Genomic DNA, 25333 nt, shown 5'->3' on the forward strand with positions numbered 1-25333 from the left:
TGTGTGTGTGTGTGTGTGTGTGTGTGAGAGACAGAGAGGGAAAACAAACTGCGGGGGCTGTGTGCTATGACCCCCATGGTTAGTCCCAACAAATCTTCAGTAATGGCTACTGAAGTCATGACATGTTTGGTGTGGTTGGAATTTCTTGGGGAAACGTGAAAAGAGATGACATTCTATACACACGTGTGAAAATGGTGACCCACAGGCTTAAGCATAGTTGACAGGTAGTGTATTTAATAGAATACTTGCTATTCTGCAGGTCTCTTCTTTTCCAGAACCATAGATATGGCCAAATACATCAAGAATAGGAACCAGAATTCACTGTCACTGATGAAGGACTATAATAATAATAATCTAACACTATAACAGCCAACTCATTTACTGCATTGAATAAAATGAACAAACCCTTATGTTATTTATCTATTTAACTACCACCTCCACACACGTCTCAAAAGACACAGTAGGAGCTTTTACCACAATATCCATAAATGGTAATTCTTTTTTTCACTTATTTGCTGGAAGGGTAACTACACATAAAGCTCTTAAGTAACATGTTAAGTTCTAGTACTATGATTTGGCTATCTCAATGTATAACATATAGTTGCGATAAAGAGCTAGATTCCTATCATTTTTCTCTTTTCTCTCAAGTGTAGAAGTCCTGTAAGGCACAGGCTCTGGCAGTTCTTCCTCTTTAATTACCTTTGGTGAGCTCAGTCCTGTAGCTTCAATGACTGTAGCAAAAGCTTTCATCACCCACCAGCAGTCTCCTATCCCCCAGCATTCAGTTTGTGCACTGTTACCAATATGACTTTCCTTCACTGCAAATGATCACATTGCTCCCCTGATGAAAACTAGCCAATGACTCTAAGTAACTAACAGAACAAATTCATATTTCCTAAAGTGACAGAGAAGGCTGCCCATGATATGGTCCCTCCGCTCACATATTCCCACTGGTCCTCCACTTATTGCAGGTAAGAGGGAGCCCACCACTGTCTCTCCTAAGAAGCCTCCAGCCCCCTTGACCCCATTATCAGCTTTTGCTGAATGAAACAAGATGCATCCTGACCCAGAGGCAGCTGCCCACCAGGGACAGAGGTGGCTTCTCTTGCTTGGGCACTGGACAAACCCTTTCTTGTGGTGAGATGGAGAGAGGGAATATCCGCTAAAGGGTGTTGGTTAATAAGTGGATGCAGAAACAGCTGAATCGCCACAATGTAGGTTGCCATGGAAGACTGCTTTACAGAGGACAAGAATGGTGATGATAATAACCAGATCATCAGAGCTGTGTTGTATTTGAATAGCCTTCTACTTTTCTCTGAGGCCTTCTGAGATAATTTCCTAATCTTTAATTACCCACATATTCTTATCATGCCAAGCACCTAAGAAAACCCCACGTGTGTCTTTGTTTTTCCATCCACACTCTTTGCTCGTGTTATCCGAACTAAGGTTCCCCTCACTTATCACACCAACTGACACCTATGGTCCTTCACAGCCTGTTCCTTCAAGCCTTTCTGCTTTAACTACTAAATAACTCCTATTTTCTCTTAGCGACGCAGCTCAGGAATTATCATCTTTGTCTCTCAAATTTCTTGTGTGTCTCCCTGAGCACTCAAAAAATACCCTTAAGACTAACCATGTCACAGTGAAAAGGGGGAGGGGTGAGGACTGAGGGTCCTCACTCCCCACAGTTGAAGCCTGCAGCTGACCACAGGGTGGTACCTAAAAGGCAATGAAGGTCAAATTCACAGAGACAGAAAGTAGAATGGTGGTTCCCAGGGACTGGGGGAGGGGAAAATGAGAAGTTATTGTTTAATGAGTACAGGGTTTCAGATTGGACAGGTGAAAAAGTTCTGGAGACGGATGGTGGTGATGGTTGCACAGCTATGTGAATGTACTTAATGCCACCGAACTGTCCACTGAAAAATAGGTAAGATGGTAAATTTTATGTTATGTATATTTTACCACAATAAAAAAGCAAAAAAAAGGGGGAGCAATGAAGAGTTTCTAATCCCTAAACTGCTTTCCAAATCATGTTTGCCCTGGGAAGGTCCAGGGGATGGCTGGAAGGTCACGTGTGGGTGACTTGCCCCTGGGAAGTGTGGAAAAACAAGTAAGCATTGGTGGGCCAGCGGAGGAAGCTGAAAAATGACGGAATGGTGACATGGGAAAGGTGTGTAAACAAATTACACGTGTTTCAGAATTTGATTCGGGAAAATCATGATGAATACCTGAGGTAAACAGTGTGTGTAAAGGAAGCATTAAAGGAAACATGTATGCCTTTGAGGTGTTAACAACAGACTACTAAGGTTGTTTGAACACATTAACAAATTGTAAATGTTTTATTATATGTTGTATACTTATTCCTCTACATCTTTAGAAGACAATACTACATATTGAAAAGAGAAGGATGAATCACATCCAGAATTTCCAATAGACAATGTTTTTAAAAGTGTTTATAATTCTGAACAAAAGGCATCATCACATAATTAAATATGGGCTATCTCATTCCATCCTTTTGAGATGTGTACAATGAGGACACCAATATGCAAAAAGAAATAACACAGGAGAAGAGTGGAGATGAATCAAGTAATGGAGGGCACTGTCACAGAGGGCTGGAAAGGGTTAAGCCATTTAAACTGAATCCTATAGAGAAGTTTTTCCATCAATTTCTCTTTCTCCAAGGACACACAAAAATGAGGACAGAAGAGAAATAAGAAAAATGTTATATAGGAAAAGAAGTTATTTCTTATGACTTTGGGGAACATAAAAACTGCAAGCTGAGTAAACAAATTAAAGAAAAAAATTTATTCGTTTCCAAAATAGACAGATTTGGATTTTCAGAAAATGAAAATGTATCTGTTACATATCTGCAAGAGTTTGTTCTCACTTCCCTCTCTCATTTCTTTTTTTTTATGGACTTTAAAATAAAACAAGTCTACTAGGTTGTTTTCACAGATAGAAAAACTAGGTTCACCATTTCTCTCAAAAATTGGCTACAAACTACTTTAAAATGACCACTTAAACTCCCAGACAACAGAGTCAGCTCAAAAATCTTAGCTTATTTCATCAAAACTATCAGCACATCTGTGTGAAGAGATACTGGGGCTTCCTCAGTGATTAAGGAATTACCAATATTGAAGGAGAGAAATCTGCTCAGGGTACTAAAATCTCATTGAGTGCATTCATTAGTAATGCATTTATTTAAATCTCACACTGCTAGGCACTAGTCAAAGAACTGGGAAGACTAAGAAGAAAACATCATTTCTGTCCTCAAGGAACTTATCCTTCAACTAAAGATCTCTCTACTACCTACCTATGTACCTATTAACACACACACACACACACACACACACACACACATACACCTTATATAACTATGAATAAAAACAACATGACAAATGTTTTAATGGAAATCTGAAAAAATTGCAAGGGGAAAAGAGTTGTAAATATCAACTCAGCCCATGGCAGGGAGTGCTGGGTCATGGAGTTGATGAGGGAAGTGAAGGAAGGTAAAAACTTCATGGAAAAGATGATATAGGAGCTGGCTCTTAAGGATAAAAATTAGGAATGTAGTGCGAGAGGTAAGATGAGGCTGAGCAGACAGGTGTTTGTTCAATTATGATGGGCTCCAAATAAAGAGTTTGAGCTTTATTTTGTAGAAGACATGAATTGATAGAGTTATATCTAGAGAAGGGGTTGGCAAAATTTTCTCAAAGGGCCAGAAAGTAAATAATTTAGGCTTGCAGGCCACACTACAACTTTGTTGCAACTATTTAACTCTGCCAGGGGAGCACAACAGCAACCTTAGACAATATGTAATTAAGTGGGTGTGGCTCAGTTATAATAAAACTTTCTTTACAAAATCAGCTGGCCGGCCTGCAGGTTAAAGTTTGCTGAGGTAACTCTGGGGATAGTTAGGAAGCAGTCCAGGTGAGAGATGATGAAGGCTTATTTGAGGCAGTGAAACTGGAAATAATAAAAAGGAAATGGTTTTGATGTTTAGGAAGCAGAACCAATAGCACTTCATGAATAAGAGGCATCAAAGATATCATGAAGTCTCCAGTTTAAGAGTAAACAGTGGGGCTTCCCTGGTGGCGCAGTGGTTGAGAGTCCGCCTGCCGATGCAGGGGACACGGGTTCGTGCCCCGGTCTGGGAAGATCCCACATGCTGTGGAGCGGCTGGGCCCGTGACCCATGGCCGCTGAGCCTGTGCGTCCGGAGCCTGCGTGTCTGGAGCCTGTGCCCCGCAATGGGAGAGGCCACAACAGTGAGAGGCCAGCGTACCGCAAAAAAAAAAAAAAAAAGTAAACAGTGATGCTTTTAAGTGATACAGTGGAACTGTAGCTAGAGGCATATTTAAATTCTGGGAACAAGAGCACCACTTCAGAAAGGTTCTTTTACTCTTTTAAAGCTGAGGGAGGAACCATGATTCAGGAGTTCTTTGGAAGAACAGTGTGGCAAAAGGCTAAGATTGGTAGTTCCTAAATCCAATTAAAGGGTTCTCATTCTCGTTAAGATGTAGTAAGCACATTCTAGTGTATCTTTCCCACTGATTCAACTAAAATCCCCAGACAAAATATGTAAAGCAACTATTGGAGAATTCTGAACAGTAAATGAGAAGGTAGACAGAACAGTAAAATCAATACTCAAAAGAAGGACCACAGAGTGGTGAGGTCCTTGTTTTTATTTTTTGCCTTTTCTATCTCCTGGCTTAGCCTTCCCTGCCTCCTGGAACTGCAAATGGAAACAGACAGAAAAAGCTCCAAGAAAAGCTCCTCTCGTCAGAGGACTGGGAAGAGGACCTTCTGTGGGATGGAGTACTTTTTTTTTTTTGCGGTTCGCGGGCCTCTCACTGTTGCGGCCTCTCCCGTTGCGGAGCACAGGCTCCAGACGCGCAGGCTCAGCGGCCATGGCTCACGGGCCTAGCTGCTCCGCGGCATGTGGGATCTTCCCGGGCCGGGGCACGAACCCATGTCCCCTGCATCGGCAGGCAGACTTTCAACCACTGTGCCACCAGGGAAGCCCGGATGGAGTACTTTTGACTCTTCTGGTCCACTCTGAGTCCCAGGGACAAAGCTGTAAACCTGAACTGTGACAATAGGGGCAATCACAGTGGCAGCAGCAACAGCTTCCATTTTTCTCTTTTCTTTCACTGCTTTGTCCCCAGGGAGACCAACTGTACATAGTACATCATAGTGTGGAGGATGAAGCCTTGGCTCTGAGTACTTTGGCTTGGATCAAGTGAGAGTACTAGGAAAAGGAGCCCCTGGGAGATGGGAAGAGTGAGAAATATCAGAGAGAGGAAGGAGATGGAGGAAGGAATTTTTAAATTCTGTGTATGACTTCCTTGGGCTCACCCCCAAGCTGCACATGTGTAGAATGAACTAGAATCAACATAACAAAGATTTTGATAAATGAATTATGGTATAGAGAAATGTCCATGTCCCAGACTCTCACTGGGTGACATACACGCAGGAAAGACCAGGAAAGTGCTGCAAAGGCTTTGATAACTAAACTGACCTTCAAAAGGGGGCTCAGGACTTGAGGTCTGAAACTAACTGATTTTCTGCTAAAATAAAAATAGTCAATATTCTCCAGAAGATGAACTCTCATAATATTCAAAATGCCCAGGATATAATCCAAAATTACTTGACATTCAAAGAACCAGGAAAACTAAACAAATCTCAAAGGGAAAAGGCAATAACAGATGCCAATTCCAAGATGATTCAGTTGTTGAAATTATAGGCAAATACTAAGAAATAGCTATTACAACCATGCTACTTGAAGTAAAAGTGAACACTCATGAAATAAATAGAAAGATACATGTTCTTTGCAAAGAAATTGAAGCTATTAAAAAAACAGCCAAATAAGAATTTTAGAATTATATAATAAAAATAAAATTTCACTGGAAGGGCTCAATAGTTGAATGGAAATGATAGAGGAGAGGCAAAGGACTTGAAAATGGATGAAGCGAAATGATCCGATCTGAAAAACAGAAAGAAGAAAAGTTGAAAAAAAAAAAACCCCAAAAAACAAACCAGGGTCTGAGAAACTTATAGAATGATACCAAAAGGTCATAAAACTGGCCATCCATAAAACTGGAGTCCCAAAAGAGAGAATCAGTGCAGAAAATATATTTGAAGAAATAATGCCTGAAAACTTCCCAAATTTGGTGAAGGAAATAAGTTTATAGATCCAAGAAACTCAGCAAAGCCAACCAGGATAAACTTAAAGAAAACCATGCCCATATATATCATAACTGAACTGCTGAAAACCGAAGATAAAATCTTGAAAGTAACCAGAGACAATTACACATTACATACAGGGGAACAATTTAAATGACTACAGATCTCTCATCAGAAACAATGGAGGCCAGAAGAAAGTAAAACAACATTTTTAAAGTACTGAAACAAAGATACTGTCCAAACAAAGACACTATCCAGCAAACATTTCCTTCAGGGATGAAGGTAAAATAAAGATGAAGGAAAACTAAGAATTCTTCACTATTAGATCTGCTCTAAAAGAAATACTAAAACAAGTTCTTTAGGTTGAATGAAAATGTTAACAGAGGAAAATTGAGAATTTCAGGAATGAAGAAAGATCAACAGAAATGGTAAATATCTGAGTAAATATAATAGATTATTTTTAACCTCTTAAATTCTTTAAAATAGATATGACTTAAAAATTATGACATTATCCGATGGAGTTTTCAATGTACCTAGATGTAATACCTATGACACTACAATGTAAAGTGGAGAGGTCGTAAAGTTCCTATATTTAACTTGAAGTGGTGAAATACTCACTTTAAGTAGACCGTGAAAAGTTGCTTTTTGTAATCCCAAAAGCAACCTCTAAAAAACTACACAAAGAGATATAGTAAAAAAAAAAAAAAAAAAAAAGCCAATATATTAAAAACATAGAGTACTTAGAAACATAAATCTAATTAAAAATAAATTCCACTTTTAAAGGAGAAATGCTCGAGTCCTCAGCTCTAATTCAAAAAACAGAGGAGTTATTATTTTTAATATACCAGTGACCTGCCCACTTCCCCCAACCTGAGCCAAAAGACACAATTACCTGTGAAGTTCTGTGCTTTGAGGTGCAGATCGTAGAGTTTGTGGATATAGCGTATATACATCTCTTCCTTGTTCAGTTCAGTCTTATAGAAGTTCTATAAAAAAGAGTACAAGCAGGGATAATTCCTCAACAATTAGGTTGTCAAGTATCTGCCTTTTACTGTGCTTGAAGTTTGATATCTTGAACCAGGAGAACAGATGAATTTTTCTGTATAAATGTCTTTAAAAAATTAAGTAAGGAGACCCAGTGACATATTTTTAACTCAGCACTGTCTGTATTAAACATTATTTATCATTTATTGAATAGGCTGGTAATTCCTGGGGGGATGTTATTACCACTGATTCACATTTCATTTGTTACTTTCTGTTGTTTTTTGTTCGTTTAACTGCCAGTGGACAATCAGCCTATTCAACTAAAAATATTAAAAATATGTAAGATTTTAACCTGTTTATTAAATTTGATCATGGATAGTCAAAGGATAATTTCTTTAACTTTAAACTTTTTAAAGGTTTCCAGTTTATGACTACAACATAAAGGGATTAATAAGAGATTTTATTTCAAATTACTGTTACAGGGCCATGCTTATTGAAAATATTTGGTTTATTAAAAAGAGGTATCTGGATCTTATTAAACTTCTCTCAACTGTTTTAACATTTGTCACCAAAAACTCAACTCTGACTTACCTGGACACATTACATTGCCATTTTAAAGGTACACTTTATAGGCATCCACATACACTCCTTTACCACATCAGACAGTACATTAGTCCTCACTGAACTTAGTAAACATACGAGCAAAAGTGTAAGAAGCTGGAGTCCAGCAAAAGCATGATGCTGTGAGACTCTACATAAGGCAATTTTAGAAAGCAGATCATTGTTCATTTTGAAATCCCTGCTAAAGCCATCTGAACTGCTATCATTACTACTGCTGTTGTTATTTATTTTATTTTATTTTTTTGCTGTTGTTATTTTGACAGATGCTACTTGGTGTGTAGAAGAAGGGAAAATGAATAGTGATGGGGGGATAAATCTGCTGACTTTAAGCAGTGACAGGCTTTTCTAGGGGGGGAAAGTCCAGGAATTCTAAACGTTTTTGAATTTGATTAGCTAGAGAGGTGCTTTGGTAATGGACCAAACTAGCCAATGTGGCTGCTTAAATTGTACTTGGGCTCAAAGCCTGAGGAACTTCTGTCAATGTACTTTCTGGCCACTACCTAACAGGTGTCCATTCTTCAGTATGAGGACTCTTCTAACCTTGAGACAATGACATTTAGTTGAACGCATCATAAAAAATATTTTTTCCAATTTATACCATTATCCTTCCCCTTTTCGTCTTGTGCCTTGTAGATCTTGGCATTCTTTAAAAAGCTAAGTAAACAATGCTCTTCATATCTCTACTATAACCAAAATCATTTTAATTAGCAAGAATTGTTGTACCATAAACATAAATTTAACAACCTCATAGCAGGCTTTTATGTTATTAAAGGATAATTTGTTCTAATAGCTCTCTGGTAAGAAGCGTATTTCTTTGGGAACCAAATAAGTGATCACTCTGTAAATGAACAGTTCTTGAAAAAAAAGAAAAGCTCTCTCCAGTCAGCAGATGAGAATCTTTCACATGTGTCTGGCAAAACTAGTGACACAAAGAACAAAACAATAATTACATTTCCTTGTATTAGTCATGTCAAAGATTACCCATTTTTACCAGCCTAATACTACAGTTTAACTCTGATCTTGTAAAGAAAGCCAGAGCTCTCCTGAAGACAATCCGGAATTGATCTTTCCAAAAAGTTAAGAAAAATCTCTAGGAGGGAGGGAGTGGTTAAAAAGAACCATATTGCAGCTAGAAATCAAAAACTTTCCATATGGAGTAGAAGCTAAAAAGATTAGCTTCAAAGTTATATATTTTGTCCTTTAATAATAAGTAGTCGGGTGCTGGTTGAAATTAGAACAGCTTTCAAAGTGTTAGCATTTTCTATACAGATATTCTTTTTTAAAAAAATAAATTTATTTATTTTTGGCTGCGTTGGTTCTTTGTTGCTGCGCGCGGGCTTTCTCCAGTTGCGGCGAGCGGGGGCTACTCTTTGTTGCGGTGCTCAGGCTTCTCATTGCGGTGGCTTCTCTTGTTGCGGAGCACAGGCTCTAGGGCGCGTGGGCTTCAGTAGTTGTGGCACACGGTCTCAGTAGTTGTGGCTCGCGGGCTCTAGAGCGCAGGCTCCGTAGTTGTGGTGCATGGACTTGTGGTGCATGCTCCATGGCATGTGGGATCTTCCAGGACCAGGGCTCAAACCCATGTCCCCTGCATTGGCTGATGGACTCTTAACCACTGCACCACCAGGGAAGTCTGATAAGGACTATTCTTGGTCAGTACAAAACTAGCAAGATAAATTCATTGTCTCAGGTGGATATTGACGGGGGCCACTGATTTTATTTACTAAGTCTCTGGCTTATTCCTACTGGGAAACTAGAATAAACACATTTAGGTGGAAGTATTCATTCTTTCATCCGAGGAAATGATCTCTCCTGTTATACCGGTTGAGGAAATGAACCTAGGGTCTACATTTATTTGTGTACCTCTAAACAGAGGACGCTGTGAAAGGAGATGGAGACAATGGAAGACGATTCCTTTGGAAAAAGGTAAAGGCTTTCCTTTGAGGCTATTTATGAGACTTTGTGTTTGGAGTTGGGGTAGAGCCAAGATTAAGGAGATAAACTGAGAAAACCTGAAGCTGACAGAGCACTTGGCTTTTCTCCCCAGATACTGATGTACAAGCAGGGACGTGGAAGGAGATCAGGCTGAGGACCTTGACCCTGGTGAAAGGCCCGCAAAAAAGCTGGGAAAGCACAGAAAGGAAATTTAAAAGTGGAAATGACTGTGCTCAAGGTTAGAAATAAGTGCTAAGAGGAGAGATAATGGGTTGACCCAGTGAGCTTGGCCTGATGGCCTGCAGGTTACTGTTGGGTCTGATGATAAGAATTACAGAAGAAACTGCATAACAAGAGGTAGCCTGATAGAGGATGATCAGGTCTTACTATTTTTAGCAACTGATATTGGAGGTGGAGGTGTAACAATTAAAGGCAAAAATGAAGAGGAAGTGGTAGGCGTGGTAAAAAAGGACAAAGTCATATACTCAGAGATGTAGTACAGTGAGAAAACAAATTAGTGAAACAGATTAAAAAGACAGTCATAAGAAAGCAAAAAATCCTGAGCTCTGAAGAGGGGCTGTGAGGGGAATAAACAAAACAAAACAAAAAAACCTGAAATCGATGAGCTAAGACAGGACAGAATCAGAATGGGGGACAAAACAAATTTTAAGGTGCAGACAAATAGAGAAAAAAGGGCATGTGAGAGACTCATGTGGATCAGAGTAAGAGTTAGAATTCTGTCTGTGCAAGTACTTAGAATAGATGGTGAGGTTTCATCTATTCTGCAAAACAAGAAAAACAAACCATGATATTCACTAATTTAGAACCAAAGCAGTCACAGCGCATTCCTGTATTTTAAATCTGATTAAGGTAAATTATCAAAAGCATCAATTTATACTATATTAAAATTTGAAAAAGGAATGTGAATGTATAATCCTTCTTTTGCTCTGTAGTGAGAATACCATTCTATTTGATAATTAGTTATGAGACATTTCAGTACAAATTTTGTGTTCCTAGAACCGTTCTGGTGTAGCCTATTATCCTTACCCAATATTTATTTTTATTCTCAAAAACGTCTTGTTTGGGTGAGAAACTATGTGGTCATCCTAGTTATAATCCACAACTTAACAACAGTGGTATTATGGATTTAATTTGCAAAGAAGCTAGGGAGTGAAAATTCATGTGCTAAATAGGAAGCTGTCATTTGTTCAGAAAAGAACATCAATATTTATTAAAACCTAGAATACATATAAGAAGGGCAGAAAGAAACTGTCTACACAAAAGTGAAAAGACTTTTCTCCAGGGACATCATGCTTTTCCCTAGGAGAGCAACAAAAGACTCCAGGGCAGAGGAGCGATGCAACAGGAGAAGCCTGGCGTCACTCTGGGATTTTACAGTGGGAACATTCTGCAGTGTTCGAAGCTCAGAATTTTCTGGCATTTAATTCAACCTGAAGCAAAAACATATCTAAACTCTTTTAAGAAACACCCAGATAAAGACACATGGTGGCTGATAAACAAAACATAGTATTTCTGTGAAAAAGCAAACGTTAGGATATAAGGAGGAAAAGGGAAATTGTTTACGAACCAGGAGGCTCACGGTGCAGCCAATCTTTTTGCCATCTACCTCGCCCATTTTCATGCAGTCCCTAAAAACAAAAAGCAAGAGTCAGAACACAGAACTTCCTTCCTAGGGGTGAACACAGTTTGTTCTTTTAGGAAGAAAAAATAAAAAAGGATCTGTCAGAGACTAGAGGCAATTTGCAAGTTGCTGTTCAGATGAGGCTCAGCAGAATAGAGGCAGTGCCCCAGGAAGCGTGAGCTTGGGAGAGGCTGGGGAGGGGGGGCAGTCAGACCCTGCTGAGCACCAGTGTCGCTGAGAATTTCACTGCCAGGTGGACTGTGCTCCCTCTCAATAGACGGGGGCTCCAGGAAGGGGAGGAGTGAAGGTGTGTTATTACACACCTCTTACTTGGGGTGAGAAGGATCTGCTAAGCCTGGCCATCAGCAGTGAGAATGAAGCGTTTATTCTTAAAACACCATGCGTTTAAGTGGGATGAACTGCTTCAACAGTTTAGATCATTTCCAAATCAAAAAATGACTCTGAAAGCTAACGGTGTGAGTTTCATCCCCCCTCTCCTTTTCTAAGAAAGCAGCATGGTTGTACAATTGTTGGTTTCACTGTCATCACCCTAAGATGAATGGATCTACTGGTTCTAATGGGTGAGTCTAAACACCAAGAAAAAAGATTGCTTTAATAACAGGACTGTCTCAATTCACTGAGACTTTAAAAGAACTGTCAAAACCCGTACAACAAAACATAAAAAAGGAAAAGCAAAGAAAAAACTCTGAACCAGCTAGTTAGAGGTCTGTTATTTTACTGCTCAAGGTTCCACGGTCTGATTATCAATTCTTTGAGTGATTAACCCAAGGGCAATGTCGACTGTATTCTAACTCTCAGGCTTTCTAAGGGGAGCGCGGCATATCTGGAAAACCGGGAGGGCGGGGGGTGGGCTCGGCTTACCTGTAATCTAACAACCTCTCCATTAGACGAGTTACAGTGGCGATTAATGAAACACCACTCTCCCTCCATGTTTCCCGCTCAATTTTCTTTAGTAGACTGGAAAAGAAAGAACCCAGGGCATTTTCAACATTTATTTTTATCAGTCACCATGACAACCATTTTACTTTCATCAATACCTTAAATGCCTTAGCAACCACTGCAACATCTCACAAGTAGCACAATTTGCAAACAATGTCTTACCTAGGATAGGGACCAAATAGTGGAATTCTAATCCAGGAAGCATTGACAAAGCAAATTGATTTTCATTATCCAAGTCATCAAATACGAACACATGCATATAAATCATATTTTCAAAATATGCAAGCACCTCACAGCTCAAAGACATTGCTTCCTAGCTTCTCTCTTCCACTAACAGAGGCTTGCACCTCACCACACCAAACCACACTGCGAAAAGCGAAAACAGGAGTGCCTCTAAGTTTACTTTTAAGTAAGATCTTGCTTTATTCACATAAAAATGTTTTCCTACCTCTCAGTGGAATGCATCTTCATCCAAGCAATTTTACTGCAATGCAACTGCTACAGGAAAATCCTTGTACAGACGGTATGACGTTTTGCGTTTTTTCCTTTCACTTAACATTTGCCCACTCAATACATATTGTACTATCTGTGCACTCACCCAACAGTTTCATTCATTTTGTCATTAATCACAGAGGATTTTCTATGTGGTTGTTACAGCAGATTGATGACAAGTACCGAACCACATCTCTCCTCCTACATTTTCCCTAATCTTAAGCACCTTGGAGCAGAGGCACTGCTGTGCAAACACAAAACAATAACAATCATAATAATTAGGCTCTGTTTTACTTTGACTCCCACCTCTCGGCAAATTAACCATATACTTGGCAAAAACCTTTACGACTGAACTTTCCCCAAAAGAAAAAAGTAAGAACATAGGCATGACAATATGAGGATACTTTGCCCTCCTAAATTTAATGATCATTATTTCTAAAACGTTGTTCCCCTTTCATCTTGGTTTCAGGAATAACATAGAGAGAAACTATTTCGTACAAGTACCATCTCAGCCTATCCTATACTGTGCTTCGTAGAAAAAAAGCTATTTTGTCAAAGCTGTTTTTTTTGCTCTGTGGCTACGTTCTCTCTCAATCTTCCTTCCCACTCCCCACTGCTTCTTCTTGCTATTACCATTCCAGTGCCCAGCCCTCTGTCTTATCTCCTCATCTGGTGTCTATGCATCCCTGATCATTTGTTTTTCTGGTTTATTCTGAACTGTTTCCTAGATCAAGGAGGGGAAGAGGGGAAGAAATAGCACACGAAGGGATGGAACTCGCCCTGACTAATCCCCCAGGGAAAGGTCCCCTAGTTTGTTCTAAATGTATTTTCTTTTAAAAAGCCTCTGAGAAGCACCTGTTTCAAGCTTAAACGCCAAACTGGTATTGAACCAAGTACTCAAATGAAAATCTGCCTGCCAAAGCAATGCAGGATGATGGAGAAATCTTCCCAAGTGACAGCCCACACCTCATATACTTTAGAGGCTGAAAAACAAAGAACTCAAGTTAGGTAATAATTCTAAAAATATATAGAGACTTCTTTTATAGGCATGAGTTTCATTAATTTGCACAGCCTCTGGCTGCAGGAAGAAATCTGAGCTACAGAATCCTCTTGTAAAAAGAGGCACAGCTCTGCACAGCCCGTTCCCTTGACTAACGCAAGACCCAAATATCAGGACCAAGCCTAGAACCCAGTTCATCTGCTTTCTCGGCCAGGCTAGTTCTTTCTGTGGGGAAGCTTGCCCTCCCAGTTTACCTGATACACACTGATAAGGAGAAGCTATCAGACAAGAAGAGAAGAGTCTCTCTAGATAACCTGGGTGACACTGATCTATAAGTTGGTATATTTCTATGTGGTCTATAATCATGCTGATGTGCCCATGGTGAGTACACAGGGAACTCATCTAATCACAGTGCAAGGTGATTTCTTCTTTTCTTTTTTTGAGGCACTAAAATGATGAATGGTTGCTACATGAACTAATGCACTAGACTTTACATACATGTCAAAAGATCATTAACTATGCATCATTCTTTTCTAATGTTTTTAAACCATTTTAAAAAACGGAAGTATAGTTGATTTACAATGTTGTGTTAGTCTCAGGTGTACAGCAAAGTGATTCAGTTATATATATACATATATATGTATTCATTCTCAGATTATTTTTCATTATAGGTTATTACAAGACATTGAATATAGTTCCCTGTGCTATATAGTAGGTCCTTGTTTCTATTTCATATACAGAAGTATGTGTATTAGGATAAATTAGGATAAACTCCTAATTTATCTCCCCCCCCACTCCAAGGTGATTTCTTATTGCTAATTGATAGGCAATGGGACTCCATAACATTGAAGAGCAGGATAAGCCACAGTCCTGCAGGATGACACACTGCCCAACAGGCTTTTACTCTGTGAAGGAATATGAAGGGTGTAGAATTTGACCCTCAGTCTACCTAACAGGATTGTGTGGAGGCCAACACTTATATGAAACACCTGTGTCTGTGCACACTCTTCTTAATCCAAAGAGAAGAGTTAGATACCTAAGTATGTGCTACATGGCTAATCCTCTGTCTGCAAACTATAATTAAATGTGTGATCACTAAACAAAGATCTATGAAATGATTTGGAGTCTTACTGAATTATTTAGAGCAACACACGATAGAGCACAGTAAAGGACTGAGGTGGAGGTTACCTCTTCCGGAAAGCCCCTTTAGAACCCCCGAGGCTACTGGTACCCCACTGTGTTCTCCTACAGCACAGTCACTGCTGCATCTCCAGCCTTAGAAGAGCACCTAGCACAGGAAGATGCTCAACAAATGAAGCGGAATGAGTGAATGAAGTGGATCCAGGGAAGCAGAATTTCATTCTGATACCTTATTCTGAATATCACATGGATGGCAATGATCCACAATTTCAGCATTATCAAAAACAATCAATCCTGACCCCTATTTATTTCAAAAAGATGTAGCGTGGGTAAATGCAGATAACGTGAGGGTCAGCGAAAGATGAGTTCTTAGGAAGGAAGTTACTATATAAATTTACAGTCTCATTCTAAGGAGGCTACTTTGGCAAGTACATACTAGATTTTCAGTACATACTACATACTACACACATAGTACATACTACATACATAGTACATACTACATTTTCAGGAAGCAGTGAGCTCCTTTCAGCTTCTGAACAAATTTTAAGAAGTTTTAGACATGAAATACAGAGAACAAACGAGAATCTGTACCATAGTGGCATGTGTTCCTAATTCATAATGTGTGCAGCGACTCACTGTGATTATACTAATTCACTGTGATTTCTATTGCCAGAAAAGCATTTTATTGTTTCCTGAAATATAGTTGGATTTTCACTTTCTTTTCTGAGCCCAGGTAGTAATGAAAGAAAAATATTTATAGTAATATTTCTAGTAATATGTTAAAAATCAACAAAAGAATAAAAATCTCCATGGAATGAATCAGGCACCTTAAAATAGTCCTAATTATAGAGGCTTAATATTGTAATTACTGGTTTGATTTTAACGTCAAGGTACATCTTCTATTTCAAAGCCATATTTACACACAAGCAATCCAAACTGCATGCTATCAGGCCTTTATTAAAGTTGATAAGAGGCACTATGGAGCTATGCGAGTGTTTATTAATCTTGTGAATTTATCATAAATAATTAATCACAAATCTCAAGAGATTCATTTTACTGAGTGTTTTCTCATTTTAGTTCTTTGTTCAAACCAAGGACTAGTAACTGAACTGAGAGTGGTTTTCAAAAGCAATTTATTATATTGGATGAGGTTTTAATCAGAATTCTTGCTAAACTCCAGCTGTCACGAAAGACAGATGCTTTGTACACTAGAATGAACGAGGGCTTGGTGAATAATTATTAAAAGTTCCAGTTTAATTACAGTATCAGAGGAAAATGGTGTTGTTCAGGACTCAGTACAAAGAATGTATTTTATCATCCACCACTACCACAAGAAATATGTGTACCCCTTCTTGGCTTTTCCTTTCAATATAATTTTCTTAAAAGCTTCAAGAATGATTTTGAATCAGGCAAGTTGAAATCTATCAGTCACTAGTAATACTTTTCAAACCTATATATTAATGTATCCACTGCCCTAAACTTATGATCATAAAACGAATTACAGAATTTTGTGTTTGGCTCTCAGTACTAAAGCATTAATATTTAGTTTTAGGTGATACTTGGGTGTAAATATAAGTAAAAGCGTATTTTGTGATAGAAAAATGTATTGCTAAATTGTTTTTGCACTTATGAAAGAACTGCAAACATTTCCCAAGCACAAAGAACTGGTTCTTCCTTCAAAAAGAAACACTTCATAAGTATAAGAGGTTTGAAAATGACTAAGATCCATAGAAAGCTGTAGAGGAAACAAGTGCTAGAATTAAAATCCTAAAGCACTAGAACCTTCTTATGTATCCTCTCTGGCCATTTCACACAGTGGATGAATACTTGGTATAAGCACTTCATCTCATGACAGTGATCACATTCTTTCCTTAGTAAGATAACCTCAAAGTCTCCTTACAATATTATTTCTCTATCCTCCATACAAATCCTAATCACAGAATTTACTAAAAACGACTTGCTTCTGTGATAGTCTAATAAGAAACATTTAGGAAGAAATTAATAATGCTGAATGAGCAGTAAGTATCGATGCATTAAATCAATTGTTGAAGAACAGATGCAAACTGGGTTAATTTTCCCAACAGCAAATCAACCAAGGATATCTCGTTTCGGAAAGCACTGTGCACAAATACAACAATCACACCACTATTGTGTCTTTTCCTCTCCCACTCGTGACCCTATTTAAAATCATTATCTTGCAGCCCCAGTTTAAAAATTACTAGGCATGAGAAGAGTGGAATTTGTTATATGACACTTGCAACCTGCCCTAATCAGAGATTAATACAAGGAGATATGTCTAATCATCAACATAACAAGATCCATTCGCCAGTTAAGCAATTCTCCTTTATTTCACACTCCACAAAGACAAAGCACTCCTGTGAGACCCGAGCTGTCTTTGTAGCTCTCAGCTGCTTAGCACTGACACCAAATCCCCGGAACAGAATCCACTTGAGATAAACATGTTACTCACATACTGTTGAAGAGCTCACGGTATGTTTCATCACCTTTGCCTTCTGACATCAGGCTGTCCAGTTTGTCAATGAGCTTGGCTTCCACCTGAAACAGACCCAAATGTTACTCTCTTTCCTCCCTTTCACAAGTAGGATTTTCTAGGCATATTGAAACATATTTATTTCTGCACAGGAAAAAGCCATAGTAAATTTTGTGAAAGCGACATTATCAGCTGTGGTTAACAGGAGACACCCCCTTGGAATTCTAGGGGGCCAATTTAGATGCAGGCACATACTTCAAACTCCCGGTAGGGTAGCATGTGCTGTCGCCAAAGACTTCTATTTGTTGATTCAAACACAAATGCCTGCAGCCCAGCTTAAATGTTTGAATTCTTTATTTAGGAGCTGTAAAAGCTGGCAAGTCTCATTTTTTTTTTTTTAAATCATGATATATATAAGAACATCAGCAAACTACCATATCCACAAACATTCATTTAAATCTTTGATGTGTTTTGTATCTATTTTCTTTCTCAAAACAGCTCGAGGTCGCACTAAATCTTTGCTAAAGTTGAGAATCTGTCCTAACCATGTACAGATGGTAGATCCATGGACATATTCTAAGTCAGCAATAGGCAGCGTGAGAGAGAAAGGACATATTTCCTGAAAACTGTAGTCAAAACATTTATATTTTCAAGAACATAAATCCTTTAGGACTTCAGTATCAGGAAGGCAGAAATAAATATCCCTCATCTGTCGGAGGCAACAGAGGAGACAGAAAATGAAGAATCTCTGCCTGGCCAGAGAGAGTTAAACAACTAGGGGTAGGGAGGGATATTTGACTTTGGCAAGGGACTAAACACAATTTCCCTTTGAATCAAATTTCAATAAGGGGATAAAGAGAAAAGGGAAGAAAAGTGGGTCTTCCCCAATACAATTTTTAAACAGCCTTTCATTCATGTACTAGCTTTCTTGAAAGTAAATGTAGAGATTGATACAGATGAAATGCCATGCTTTTGGCAACAGGAGGGTCCTATGTATGCATTCAGCTTGCTTGTACAGTTGACAATCACTTCTAAGACTTGAGAAGGCCTTCATCTGGAGAAGCAAGAAAGATCCTTCACACAGGAGAGTGCAATGACTGTGTGAAGAGATAGTAGGTCTGCTGTCTCCAATAGGAGTGACTTGGCATGGCAAAAGCAGTTGATTTCTGCTATGAGAGCTGGTTTTGGAATAAGAACGTCTGTCTTTCCAAAACTGGAGCAGAGCTATTAGATCTTATGTCAAAGAGAAATGTTAGGCTCATCTCCTCAGAATTTCCTTTACAACAATTTCTACTGCTTTTCCCTTTAAATTAATTCTCAATGCTTCAAGCAAAGAGCAATAAAACATACTGTGCATCAAATGTTCAAAGCTAAGCCATTCACCAAATACAATGGGCAGACAACTGAGAGGTCAATGATTTTAAGAATCATTAACCTTCTGATTCCTCCATGTTGTGTCTAGCTGGGAGCAAATAAAGTCTCTGCCAGTTCTTAAACACAGACCTAGGAAATCACAGGATTTTTTAGCTGAAAGGGAATGAAATTTTTTTTAGGGCTTCTCGGAGACCCAGTGAAACACACTACCAGAGAGGTGTCTGAGGCTACGCAGCTTGGGAGTAGGCAGCCCAGGCTGAAATCTGGTTCGGTGCTCATTCCGCAACTCAGAGTTGAATGCAGTGGCTCAGAGATGCTCAAAGAGAACTGAAACTCTTCCAGCTGCTCCGAGGAGCACATCCGCCTACCTGTTTAAAATTGCCACTTCGCCTCTGCTCCCAGTCCATCATATCGTGAAAAATAGGAATCATGACATTCCGGAGATCTGGCTGGGGTATCAAGGTCACTTCCAGGAAGGGGCCAATCAGGGCAGGGATGAAATGAAGCTTGTGTTCTCCTAAATTGAATACAATATTTATGTTTCAGTATATTTAGTCTGAATAAGATTTCAGAAAATTAGTATTATACAGTTTGTTTAAAACTGTCGTCACGAGAATACATTCAATTACAGTTGTCTCCTCAAGCAAGAAAATATTCCCCTAAACAGATATATAAACAGTAAATTTCCATATGTTAATATTTCTTCATTATTTTTAATTAAAAAACTAGGGATTTACCCTTTTCACAGTTTAAAAAAAGCCATAAGATACAATTAAACATTACATAAATCATTGGGAATTGGTTATGTATACTATTGTACATTCACACATTAAAATTCTTATGTAATCATTAAAAATGAGGTTGAAGAATAACACAAGTGAAGTTTTTCAATATAACTGAAAAAGCAAGGTACTATACAGTATACACAGGTACATCTTTCATTTAAAATGAAAATATATATAAGAGTCTAGAAGATTATATCCCCTAATACTAACCACAGTGGTTATCTCTGGGTGATGATATTACTGGTGATTTTTATATATGAAAAAGGTGGTTCCTATCTGTATTATATAATTTTCTTGCTTTTTTATATAATAAACATACAGCCTAAATAAACATTTAAATGTTGGTGCAAACAAAAAATAATTTTCTGAAAAGACTACAATGTGATAATAGTGAGCTCAAAATGGTGTTTAGCAAGTGCTCCAAGGTATGGTATCGATAATTCAGAGGAAAGGAGGGTGGAGGGTGGGCTGGACGTAGATGATTTTGTCTAGCATATGAGTGTTGAGTTCAGTCCATTATCCTAGTCATCCATGTTAAATCTCAGAGTTTCTATTTTTTTTTTATTTTTCGGTACGCGGGCCTCTCACTGTTGTGGCCTCTCCCGTTGCAGAGCACAGGCTCCGGACACGCAGGCTCAGTGGCCATGGCTCACGGGCCTAGCTCTCCGCGGCATGTGGGATCTTCCCAGACCAGGGCAGGAACCCGTGTTCCCTGCATCGGCAGGCAGACTCTCAACCACTGCGCCACCAGGGAAGCCCCGGATCTTTGTTTTTAATCTTTCCTGAGTCTGGCATTCCTTGACCTCTCTAACAAAGAACATCATTAGCATGCACTTATTGTATTTACCACTATTTCACTGAGTATTGTTGAATCTCCTTTTAAAACGTGTTTTCCATTTATAGACATTTTACAATGTGATTTTCTTCTTTTAAAAATTTTTTACTATGAAAAATCTCAAATGTACACAAAATTACAAAGATTAGTAAAATAAATCCCCACATAACCATCATCTAGCTTCAATAATTATCAAAATTTTTTTGCTAATCTTGTTTCACCTATCAACCCAACTATTTTTTTCCCTGGGAAATTTTAAACCAAGTCAGAGACATCATAACATTCTACTTGTACAAACATCAGTAAGCATCTTTAACAGGTAGGTCATTTTATAAATATAGAATCACAGTGCCTTTATCACTCCTTCAAAAAAGGCAAACAGTAATTCCTCAAATTAATCTAAAACCAGCCTATATTAAAATTTCCCTGATTGTCTTAAAACATGTCATTTACAGTTGGCTTGTTTCAATCATAATGCAAACAAAATTCATACGCTCTATTTTGTGGCCTGATTTTCTAGGACAGTAGAGAAGCCATACCCACATTTAAATCATTGTGCAGGAATGTATGAGGCTAGCCTTCTTTACTGAAAACAGTTTGGGAACAAAGAATCTGTGCAACCCGTACAAGCCTTCCATCATAGAAAATTTTACTCTTATCCAATCCGCAAAGCAAAATCTTGAGCTATGTATAGCAATGGTAAAATAAACTTCATTTAGATTATTTCTTTTTAAATCACAGATTTAGTATACTTTCCCCATCTCTAATTGTCAGCCACATGGTCTTGTTTTGAAGTATTTAGGGCACCTGCTACTTGGGCTGTTGTATATTTATTCACACAGAGCAGCCTGTTAGGGAAGTATTGATTTTTCTACAGCAGTTACAAGACACTGTGTTTGCAAATGTGGAAGAGAAGCCCACTTTATATTTAGTAAGAATGTTAGTTCAACTAAAAATAGAAAGAAAAAACTTAACCTTGCAGCATGATGAATGGCAAAGGTGGGACACAGCAGTAAAGAATAATCTCTTTCTTTGTAGACTATCCTTGCAAGTATAGGTACAAACATATAAATTTGGGGGAGAAAATTCATGCCTTCCCTCGTCTTGTTTTTTATTGAGGTAACAGTGGTTTATAACATTATATTTTTGGGCGTACATATAATTTTGGGCGTACAACATTATATTTTGACTTCTGTATATGCTACAGCATGCTCACCACCAGAAGTTTAGTTTGCATCCATCACCATACAGTTGACTCCCTTTACCCATTTCACCCTCCCCCACCTCTCTTCCCCTCTGGTAACCATTAATCCATTCTCTGTATCTATGTGTTTGTTTTTGTTTCATTTTGTTTGTTCATTTATTTACTTTTAATATTCTGCATTAATGAAATCATATGGTCTGACTTATTTCACTTAGCATAATACCCTCAAGGTTGTCACAAATGGCAAGATTTCACATTTCTTATGACTGAGTAGTATTCCATTGTATGTACACACAGCATCTTCTTGATCTATTCATCTGTTGATGGACACTTAGGTTGTTTCCATCTCTTGGCTATTGTAAATAATGCTGTAATGAACATAGGGGTGCATATATCTTCTCAAATTAGTGTTTTGTTTTGTTTTTTTTGGTATTCTTTGGATAAATATCCAGAAGTAGCATTACTAGGTTATATGGTAGATCTAATCTTAATTTTTTGAGCAATCTCCATACTATTTTCCATAGTGGCTGCACCAATTTACATTCCCATCAACAGTATAAGAACGTTCCCTTTCCTTCGCATCCTGTCCAGCACTGCTATTTCTTGTCTTTTTGATAACAGCCATTCTAATGTGCGTAAGGTGATAGCTCATTGTGGTTTTGATAGGAATTTCCCTAATAATTAGTGATGCTGAACATCTTTTCATGTGCCTGTCGGCCATCTACATATCTTCCTTGAAAAAGATGTCTATTCAGATCCTCTGCCCATTTTTAATTGTTTTTTGTTGTTGTTGTTGGGTTGTATGAGTTATTTATATATTTGGACATTAACCCATTATTGGATGTATGACTTGCAAATATCTTCTCCCATTTGGTAGGTTGTCTTTTTGTTCTGTTGATTGTTTCTTTTGCTGTGCAGATACTTTTTAGTTTTATGTAGTCCCATTTGTTTATTTTTGCTTTTGTTTCCCTTGCCTAAGTAGACATATCCAGGAAGATATTGCTAAGACTGATGTCAAAGAGTATACTGTCTATGTATTTTTCTCAGAATTCTATTGTTTCAGGTCTTACATTCAAGTCTTTAATCCATTTTTAGTTAATTTTTGTGTATGGTATAAGATGGTGGTCTAGTTTCATTCTTTTGCTGTCCAGTTTACCCAGCACCATTTATTAGAGACTGTAGTTTCTCCATTTATGTTCTTTGCTCTCTTATAGTAAATTAATTGTCCATATATGTGTGGGTTTATGTCTGGGTTCTCGGTCCTGTTCCATTGATCTGTGTTTCTGTTTTTATGCCAATACCTTGCTGTTTTGATTACTACAGCTTTCTAGTTTAATTTGAAATCAGGGAGTGTGCTACCTCCAGCTTTGTTCTTTTTCTTAGGATTATTTTGGCTATTCAGGGTCTTTTGTGGTTCTATACAAATTTTAGGATTGTTTGTTCTATTTCTGTGAAAAATGTCATTGGGATTTTGATAGAGATTGCATTGAATTTGTAGATTGCTTTAAGTAATATGGACATCTTAACAATGTTAATTCTTCCATGAGCATGGGATAATTTTCCATTTCTTTGTGCCACCTTCAATTTCTTTCAACAATGTCTTACTGTTTTCAGTGTACACATCTTTCACCTCTGGTTAAATTTATTCCTAGGTATTTTATCCTCTACTCCCCTCCCACTGCAACAGAATATTTTTTAGTCCTTCAACTAATAAATTGAAAATACTGAGGAATAACACACCTAAGAAAAGGTGTTCACTTATCACTATTTGTTTTACTCTTCAAAAATAAATCGTTTTATCAAAACCACAATGAGATACCACCTCATGGCCATTAGGGAGGCTACTGTAAAAAAACAAAACAAAACAACAAGATGAGAACAAACAAAAAAAACAGGACATAAGTGCTGACAAGGACATGGAGAAACTGGAACCCTGTGCCCTGTTAGTAGGAATGGAAAATGGTGCAGTTGTTATGGAAAACAGTATGGTGATTCCTCAAAACTTAAAAACAGAATTACCATATGAACCACTGCTCACAGGTAAATCTAGGGGCTATAATGATCAGATTTGAAAATCCTAAAGCTTTATGTTTTGTCTATACATTTCTGTATGAAACTTGTATGTATAGTGCAATATTTATATTATGTATCAATGATATATGAACTCTTTTATCAAAAAAAAAGCTTTATGTTTAAAAGTAGACTAGTCCCTAAATTATATATGCCCCTTTTTTCCTTGTCCTCAGCAGAACGCAAAAACTAACTTATTTCTAGCATATGGAAGAGTTTCCACACTTCTGAGGTAAACACCAATGACCAAAACCTGATTTTCATATATTGTCCAGTAAAATTTGTGTTTCTAAATTAGACCAACTGGAAAGTTTCAAGTAATTGTGTATTTAGTGACTCCGGGCATTTCCTCTACTCAATTTATTTTCCAAAACTTAGTGCTTTTTGTATCTACTAAAAACTATTGAGGATTTTAAATTATGAAATCATAACAGTTTACTTGCTTTATGAAAACATGGTGAATATGTCTTTATCAAGCTTTTTAGTGCTCCACACAAACTGGACAAAAAGTTTAAAATATCAGATTTAAAAACTAAGCTTTTAATAGGCATGGACCATTTTTTCTTATATCCCTCAAAATAACTTGCACGTGGCCAGTGCTTTATGGATTATGTTAAATTGAATCTATTGGCCTGTTCCATTAAAAATGAAAATCTATAATTATCTGAATAAATTTTTCTTTAGCATTCAAAATACTCAATATGACATATTTATAGGTAAACCAAATTATAACTAATGTATTTTGATATTCTTATGTAACAAGCTGACTTAAGCTCTACAAAGGTGTCAAAATACCCTGAATACTTAATTTTTATTATCATATCATATTTATAAAAATATGTTGGAAAAGAGGTTTTAACATTTTTAAACATTCTCCAATTCCAGTTGTTGTATAGTGGCAATGACCTTTAAAATTCACCTGATGTTTTGGAAGTCTCAGACTGCAACTCTAGGGAAATAATGCAGAAAGGAATGAAGTGAAGATGTACACTCACCCTATCCTTGAACTATGTCATGCTGGGAATCTGTACTTGAGTATAATAAGTCTTTTCTAACACAGTGCTAGAGCTAGCCTTTAGGGCTGGAAAAACAAAGAAAGGGGAGAGCGTTGTCTAAAGCAGTGCCTTTTAATCTTTTAATCTTTAGCCAAGTGCATAAGAATCACCTGGAGAACTTGTAAAAACTCAGACTGCTCTGCCCGTCTCAGAGATTCTCAGAGATTCTATTCCAGTGGGTCTGGGGAGGAGTTAGAGAGTTTGCATTTCTTACAAGCTTCCAGGTGATGCTGTCTACTATCACTGTTCTAAGAGCACTGACCTCATAACGTGTTATGGGGACCATATGCTCCAGAGATTTTTCACATTCTATAGATTTCTGATGAAAACTAAGACATAACATAAAACCCAGAGGGGCAGAAATATTTTTGTTAAAGACAAAATAGAGGAGAAGAGTTCATGAAGTACACAATGACTTCTTTAGTGAGACAAAAGGTGCCAGCTTTATTCAGCAAGCCATGGGTCATGGGCCTAAGGGAACAGGTATGACGGCTTGAAGAAAGATTTATGTGGAAATAACCATACACGGCAATACTGAGATTTGTCTAGAAGAGGTTAACCTG

The 25333-nt window shown here is 37.9% G+C and overlaps 1 protein-coding gene across 1 annotated transcript in view; it reads right to left on the reverse strand.

Moving 5' to 3' along the window:
- The window catches only part of DOCK4 (dedicator of cytokinesis 4), a 480919-nt gene that overhangs the window by 42055 nt on the left and 413531 nt on the right, over positions 1–25333 (reverse strand). The window contains exons 31-35 of the mRNA XM_029233259.1: positions 19190–19338; positions 17427–17512; positions 12247–12342; positions 11311–11371; positions 7078–7171 (exon numbers count right to left, since the gene is read on the reverse strand). Coding sequence (XP_029089092.1) covers positions 7078–7171; positions 11311–11371; positions 12247–12342; positions 17427–17512; positions 19190–19338 — 486 coding nt within the window. The remainder of the gene's footprint in view (positions 1–7077; positions 7172–11310; positions 11372–12246; positions 12343–17426; positions 17513–19189; positions 19339–25333) is intronic.

Source organism: Monodon monoceros, unplaced genomic scaffold (genome assembly GCF_005190385.1).
Source record: "Monodon monoceros isolate NGI ecotype Baffin Bay Population unplaced genomic scaffold, NGI_Narwhal_1 Super_Scaffold_2, whole genome shotgun sequence".
Lineage (NCBI taxonomy): Eukaryota > Metazoa > Chordata > Mammalia > Artiodactyla > Monodontidae > Monodon > Monodon monoceros.